At 44.1% G+C, this 7,784-nt stretch overlaps 1 protein-coding gene across 1 annotated transcript; it reads right to left on the bottom strand.

Moving 5' to 3' along the window:
• Positions 1 to 5,389: 5,389 nt before the first annotated feature.
• LOC106344775 lies at positions 5,390 to 6,652 on the bottom strand. The gene is made up of 2 exons (XM_013784085.1): positions 6,474 to 6,652; positions 5,390 to 6,332 (listed from the first exon to the last, which is right to left on the bottom strand). Exons 1-2 carry the CDS (start codon positions 6,650 to 6,652, stop codon positions 5,390 to 5,392), a joined length of 1,122 nt encoding a protein of 373 aa, XP_013639539.1.
• Between the last annotated feature and the right edge of the window lie 1,132 nt (positions 6,653 to 7,784).

Raw genomic sequence — 7,784 nt, 5'->3', positions numbered from 1 at the left:
GACCGAGCGCTCGTCCCGCTCGGTCGCTACGTAGCAACCGAGCTCGAACCAAAGCTCGGTCGCTACGTGGCGACCGAGCTCAGCCAAGCTCGGTCGCTACGTAGCGACCGAGCACTCGTCCCGCTCGGTCGCGCTACGTAGCGACCGAGTGGGACGAACGCTCGGTCGCTACGTAGCGACCGAGCTCGAGCCAAAGCTCGGTCGCTACGTAGCGACGGAGCGATCGTCCCGCTCGATCGCTACGTAACGACCGAGCTCGGCCAAGCTCGGTCGCTACGTTTCGCTACGTAGCGACCGAGCGATCGTCCCGCTCCCCGGTTGCTACGTAGCGACCGAGTGGGACGAACGCTCGGTCGCTACGTAGCGACCGAGCATTCATCCCGCCCGCTTGGTCGCTACGTAGCAACCGGGCTCGAGCCGAAGTTCAGTCGCTGTGTAGCGGTCGAACCCTTCCGAACATCTATATGACATCAATCCACGTATTCTCGTCAAACCTTCGAATGCTATCTCCCGAAGACCGTAGCAAGCTCAGTCCATGTTTTCCGCTATTCAAATCCATCAATCAAACTTCGCGGATTAGAAACCGCGGAAAGTTCGTTTTTTATCGAAAAGAATTCGTAGTAAACTTGTCGAGTCGGAAGACGGGCCAATGGGATCTAAAACACGACTCGAGGCCCATCCTACGATTTCTTAACCAAAAGCCCGTAAACCGCAGCACGGTTTACGCTTGGTCCACAAGGAAGGATAAATGTCAAGTTTCCGCGGATAAATACGGAAGTTTTGAAGCAAATTGGAAGATCGGGAAAAATGGAATATCTCCATTTTTATGCTATGATGGCTTAAGGGCAGAAGAGTAAAAGCGTAAACCGACCTTGGAGCTAGTATATAAGGAGTCCTAGGCGAGGAGCATGGGAGAGGACTTTTCAGAGCAAACTTAGCACTTAGAGGAATTTACGCAATTTTCCGTTTTTGTTATTTCGTGCTGCGACTAAATTAGGTTAAGCCGTCTTAGGGTTGCTAGAACTAGGAATCTCGCCGACAGCTCTCGAGCCCAGGCTTATACTTTGTTGTAAACGCTCATACGCAGATTCGGAATAAGATCTACTTTGCTCTCTTTTTCGATTTCTTATTCTTATAGTTGTTATTCTCCTGTTCTGATTGCTTGACGTGTGGTAATTAGCAGATATCCAGGTCCTCTGGGAAATAACGGTTTTCCTAGTTTCGTTATTTAAAAGGAAATCGACAGTGCGAATTTCGGTTCCCACAATCATCAGTCTTTGAAACACCTTAAGGGCCAGCAGAAGCTGAACAAGAGGCCTGCACGCTGGGTGGAGTTCATTGAGACATTTCCTTATGTCATCAAGTACAAGAATGGTAAGGAAAATGTAGTGGCTGATGCCTTGTCTAGGAGGTATACTCTTCTCTCAGCTCTTGAAACAAAGTTGCTAGGTTTTTAATTTATCAAAGATATATATGCAGCTGATTCAGATTTCAAAGAGGTTTTCAGAAAGTGTTCCAAAGTGGCTTATGGAAAATATTTTCAAAGTTCTGGGTTTTTATTCTTTGATAACCGTTTGTGTGTGCCCCAATGTTCTTTGAGGGAGTTGTTTCTCAGGGAAGCTCATGGAGGAGGTCTTATGGGACACTTTGGAGTTAAGAAAACATACAAGGCGGTTTATGATCACTTCTACTGGCCGAATTTGATGAAAGACGTAGAGATGATATGTGGCCGATGTGTGATTTGCAAGAAATCTAAGTCTAAAGCATCAAATCACGGTTTGTACTCAGCTCTACCTATTCCATCTCATCATTGGGTAGACATTTCTATGGATTTTTTGCTTGGTTTGCCTAGATCTAAGGCTGGACGAGATTCCATCTTTGTGGTTGTTGATATATTTTCGAAAATGGCTCATTTCATTCCATGTCATAAGACTGATGATGCTAAGCAAGTTGCTGAATTATTCTTTAAAGAAGTTGTTAGGTTACATGGAATGCCTAATACCATTGTTTCTGATCGTGATTGTAAGTTCCATAGCTATATCTCGAAGACTTTGTTGTCTAAGTTAGGAAAGAGATTGATGTTCTCTACCACTTGTCACCCACAGACCGATGGTCAAACTGAAGTTGTGAATCGAACTTTTTCTGCATTGCTTAGATCATTGGTTAGAAAGAACCTTAGACTTTGGGAAGAATGCTTGCCTCATGTTGAATTTGCTTATAATCATGCTATGCATTCTGCTACCAAGTTCTCACCTTTTGAAGTTGTTTATGGTTTTAATCCTTTATCTCCACTTGATATTTTCCCTTTGCCTTTGAGTGAAAGAGTTAGTACAGATAGCAAGAGGAAGGCAGACACAATCAAGAAGCTACATGAGCAAGTTCGTGCCAATATTGAAACCAAAACCGAGGGTTACAAAAGATTTGCCAACAAGAAAAGAAAGGAGGTTGTTTTCAAGGAGGGTGATCTTTTTTGGGTTCACTTACGGAAGGAACGATTTCCAGAAGAAAGAAAGTCCAAACTCATGCCTCGGGTCGATGGACCATTTCAGATCCTTAGGAAGATCAGTGACAATGCTTATCAGCTTGATTTGCAAGGTAAGTATGACATTTCTTCAAACTTTAATGTTTCTGATCTTTCTCCTTTTCTTGTAGATGATCCAGATTTGTGGACAAATCCTTTTGAAGAGGGAGGGAATGATGTGCCTCAGTCCGTGGAACCATACCAGCATGAAGATCAGGACGTCCCGAACATTTCAACCGAGGTTCACACTTTCGACAATATCGTACAGACTGACCAAGCCGTGTACCGGATCGACCTGCGTACGTCCAAAATGGAGCTTCGGCTAGATCCTCGACCAGACGACCAAACTGACCGACCTGGAGCTCGTCTTCTCCGACCAACTCGACATTCTAAGACCAACGGTCAAGCCAGGATCAACTGCGAACGAGCCGAATCTGATTTAGTCCGCAACTTCTCCCTTTTGAACCATTTGGTCTGTACCGCATGTACCAGCGACCGTACTGATGGACTGATCGGACACTTTGACCAGTTCATGAACTTTGAACATCTGAATTTCTCTTAGGCAAGGATCCTTCACCGTTCTGAAGACTTAGGCCGTGCTTGGTCCAGTCTCGTTCATGGAACATACCCGGCGCATCATACAGACACTCCCACATACGTCCTTCTCCTTACCGCCGTGCACACATCAGGATACATCGAACCTGGACAAGAGTAGCCGAAGGGACAGATCGACCAGTCTCCTCCCATTTCCGTGCCTTGACCATCTTTATTATTTTCTAGTCAAAACTCTATTTTCTATGCATTGTTTTCTACATTTTCTACTTAATGTCTTTGACTAGAACTTCTATAAATATGTAAATTGTATGATGAATAAAGCAATCGATTTTGTCTTGAATTTTTCTGAGTTGAAACTCTTTGTTCTTTGTAAGAACTTTTCTTGTTTCTTGGTGAGTCATATCCAAGTAAACACTTCCTCAAATTGTTGGACTTGTGAGTCATATCATGCAACGACGAGAGAACCTTCATTTGGTGGTCTTGTGAGTCATATCAAGCACCATTGGAGTCGGGAATATCGGAGGCCTTCCGCAACCTTCGTGCGACCCTTCAATCCATCCAGTTCTACATCCGAAGTTCATATCCAAACCGTACTAGTAGAGTGATCCGTTCCTAGGGTCCTTCAATAGGGGGAAGATCTCCCGAGTTTTTCGTGTTGGCGCAGGAGTGATTTCATCAGGGTTTTGCCCGGACGTTTTCCCCTGCGCGTTGTCGGACCGGTCCGAAGGAGTTGCGAAATCGAGTCTTCTTCCGCCGACTCGGGTTGTTCCGCACGGAAGAATGGCCCTGGTTCTTGCTGTTAGGTTTTCAATCTAATTAGCGAGAGAGCTTATGACCTTGTCCCGTTCTGCAGACTTCTTTTCGAAAGTCGAGAACATCTTCTGGACCTCCTCAAACGCTGCGGTGTTAACGTTAACTGCAGTAACGTTTGCTGCTGGAGTGTTTTCAACTTTGTCGTCGGCAGTGTTGCCGTCACGAGTTTGTTGGTTATTGAGATCGTCGGCTGACATGTCTTATCGAGCGTTGGTGGCTGAGAGTTAGATTGATCTGTCCCCCCCTCTTCCTTCTAGCGCCAAACTGTGGGAACCGAAATTCGCACTGTCGATTTCCGTTGATTTAGGAAAGATAGGAAACCCTAAATTTCCTACAGGTCCCGGATATCTGCTAAACCACACGCTAAGCAATCATAACACGAAAAAAGACCAAGTATGAAATTGATAAAACGAAAAGAGAGCAAAAAAGATCTTATTCCGAATTTGCGTATAAGCGTTTACAACAGGTAAGGCCTCGTCCGTAAGAGCTGTCGGCGAGATCCTAGTTCTAACCACCTAAGACCTGAAAACCTAGTTGAGTCGCAGCTCGATAGCAAAAACGGAAAATTGCCTAAATGCTCTAAGTGCTAAGCTTTTGATCTGAGTAGAAAAATTGCATCCCCCTGCATCTTCGACCTCGACATCCTTATATACTCCTTTAGAGGCGGTTTGCTCTTTCCCTTTCTGCCCTCGGCCGAGTTTATCACATCGCGGAAATATTCCATTTTTCTTCGATCTTTGTATTTATCTTCGGAAACTTCACATTTATCCTTTGAACTTGACATTTATCTTTTCCTGCATAACAAAAGATAAACTGTCATAACGATTGGACATGATTTCGTATAAAATCGTAAGTGGACTCTTGGCCGCATTCTATGCCCTTTCGGGCCGTTTTCCGACTTAGGCATTTTTACGATTTTATAAAAAGAACGCTTCCAAAACGACGTCGATTCCGAAGAACATTCAAATTCCTCGTATAGTGTAGGCAATTCTAGGTGCTCAGCTAACCGTTGCCATTTTATACGATCAATTCGAGGCTCTGTGTAATCTTTCTAGAAAACTTATCGTGTGAATCATTTTTGGAATTGTTACGAACTTGATTTTAGGTTTTAACACTTCCCTTTTCTTCTGAATTTTACTTCGCCTTTTCAAAGAGGACATTTCTTCGGAATTTTCTGACATTGATTTCGTCGTGACCGAATTTGACCCCAACAATTAGTATAAACACACACTTCGGTTTCGTGAATTGTGTCTTCCAAGTGGGATGACTCTAATTGTGTAGAAAAAAATGACAAAAGTGTCTCTTATGGTAACTCACTCTTCAAATCTCCCCCTATTGAAAAATAGGATTTCATTTAATAGAATATATTCAAAATTATTATGGTTTATTTGTTAAAGATTTGTAGTTGAAAATCAATAGATAGAAATACCATGTCAAGAGATGGATTTGAAAGTAATGAGTGATCTTTTTTTTTTTTTTGGCTCAACTACTTCTTTTCATTCAACCCATAAAGTTTGGAACTACAGTAGACAAATCTGTCTCAAACAGAGATTTTAACCAAACTGGCACAATAGAATATAACTTTGAGACATGATTCTGTAAAGAAAAAGCCTCATTTGCTATCTTATCTGCTGCTTTATTACTCTCTCTTGGATAATACCCGAGCCTGTAGCTAGCGTTTCCAGTGAGACAGTTTTGTATTTCCATAATGATTGGCTTGAGATTTGGCCATATTTCTTCAGTTCCTGCAACCATATTGACAATCAAGAGTGCATCTGTCTCAAAGATCACCTGCTTGTATCCTAGGCTGCTCATGGAGTGCATTGCCCATTTGATCCCTTCCACTTCTGCTTCTGCAGGTGATCTCAGTCCCTGAACGCTTTTCATGCCCGCCCAGAGCAGTTTGCCATGTTCATTTCTACTTATCCAGCCCATTCCATTTTGATGTCGATCTCTCTGCCATGCTCCATCTGAGTTGCATTTTATCCAGCTAGTGGGTGGGGGTTTCCATCGATGGTGTTGACTGCTACGAGGGGCTGTATTGGCTACAGTTTTTTCTTCCTCCTTTCTTTTCAACCAATCTTCCATGTCCTCTCTTGCTTTACTGACTATGCTTGGCGCTGTGTAGTCAATTCCTTTAAAGAGGAACTCATTTCGGTTTTTCCAGATTCTCCAGAGCAGCCAAGGAACGAGATCATCATACACCTTTTCAGTAGGGTCTTGATGTTTCAGGTTCATAACACGGGGCGGGTTTGCATAGAGAGAGTCTGACAATACTCCATTTTTTGGAGCGTGAATTGGAGACAAAGCCCAAATCAACCGAGCATATGGGCATGTGAAGAGTATATGATTGATCGTCTCATCTTCCATAGCGTATCTTCCACAGCTACCATCTTTGGCTATATGTCTGTTCCTCATGTTTGCAGCTGCAGGTAGTGAGTCGCTGAGACATTTCCAAAGGAAATGGTGAACTTTTGGGCTTGTATTCATCTTCCATATCTGCTGAAAGAGGCCATCAAGGCTCGGTCGATCCACTGTCTCGTTGCTCTAGTCTGGTTTGTTTATGCTTTGCTGCACCCAGTACCCAGATTTGACGGTGTAGTGGCCGGTTTTAGTGTACTCCCAGAAGTAGGTGTCCTCTCCGTGACTCCCTTGGATATTTGTAGCTAGAATTTGCTCTTTGATGTTCTCTGGAAAGATGCTTTCAATGAGCTCTCTGTTCCATTCTTTTCCGGGAACATTCATCAGATCAACAACCGTCATGCTAGGCGTCACTATCTGTCGGTAGAGGTAGTATGAAACTTGTGGTTCTACGTGCGAAGGTAGGCTTGCTTCCCAACCATTGCTCCTCCCATAGTTTGGTTTTTCTACCGTTTCCAATTGCCACTTTTGCGCCTTGCTTGATCAGTTTCAGCGCAGCCATCATGCTTCTCCATGCGTAGGAAGGGCGAGATCCTAGTGAGGTATTTAGAGGGTCTGAGGATTTGTAGTATCTGGACTAGAATACTCTGGCTAGGAGAGAGTTTGGGTGTGTGATCAGTCTCCATAATTGTTTCCCTAGAAAAGCCACGTTGAAATCCTCCAAATCCTTGAAGCCGAGCCCTTCTTTCTCTTTTGGTTTGCTCATGTGGCTCCAGGTTTTCCAATGCATTCCTCTCGAGTCTTTGTTGTTTTCCCACCAGAAGTCTGCCATCAAAGCCACTATCTTCTTGCAGAGTGTCTTAGGTAGGAGAAAGCAGCTCTTCGTGTATGTGGGAAGGGCCAGTGCGACCGCCTTCAGGAGAACTTCCTTGCCTGCTGGTGAGAGGAACCTGTTTTGCCAGCCACCAAGTTTCTGCTCCAATTTTTCTTTTAAGTAGCTAAGAATGGATACATTCGAGCCTTCGAAGGATTCAGGAAGTCCTAAGTAGATACCATGTCCTCCCACTTGATTAATTCCTAGCTTCTCCATGATGTCTTCTCTTCGCGCTGCAGATATATTTTTTCCAAAATATATACTTGACTTCTGGTAGTTGATTTGCTGTCCTGAGGCTAAGCTTTACTCGCTCAAAATGGCAAGAATGGTGTGTTTAGCTCTTCATCTTTATGTTTGCAGTAAAACATACTATCGTCGGCGTAGAGGAGGTGTGAGATTGTCGGTGCTCCTCTTGCCACTGACAGTCCAGTAATCTCGCCTCTCGACTCTGCTTGGATAAGTTTCTGGACCAGCATCTCCGTGCATATAACAAAGAGGTAGGGGGAGAGGGGGTCCATGTCGGTTTCCATTGATCAGGACCTGGTACTGCACGGAGGTGATGCATTCCATTATTAGATTACACCATTCTTCCGAGAAACAGAGAGACTTCATTGCTTGCTCAAGAAAAGGCCACTCTACTCTATCGAAGGCTTTGGAGAG

Source organism: Brassica oleracea, chromosome C5, assembly GCF_000695525.1.
Source record: "Brassica oleracea var. oleracea cultivar TO1000 chromosome C5, BOL, whole genome shotgun sequence".
Taxonomy (NCBI): domain Eukaryota; kingdom Viridiplantae; phylum Streptophyta; class Magnoliopsida; order Brassicales; family Brassicaceae; genus Brassica; species Brassica oleracea.
This window is presented reverse-complemented; position numbering and strand designations above follow the sequence as displayed.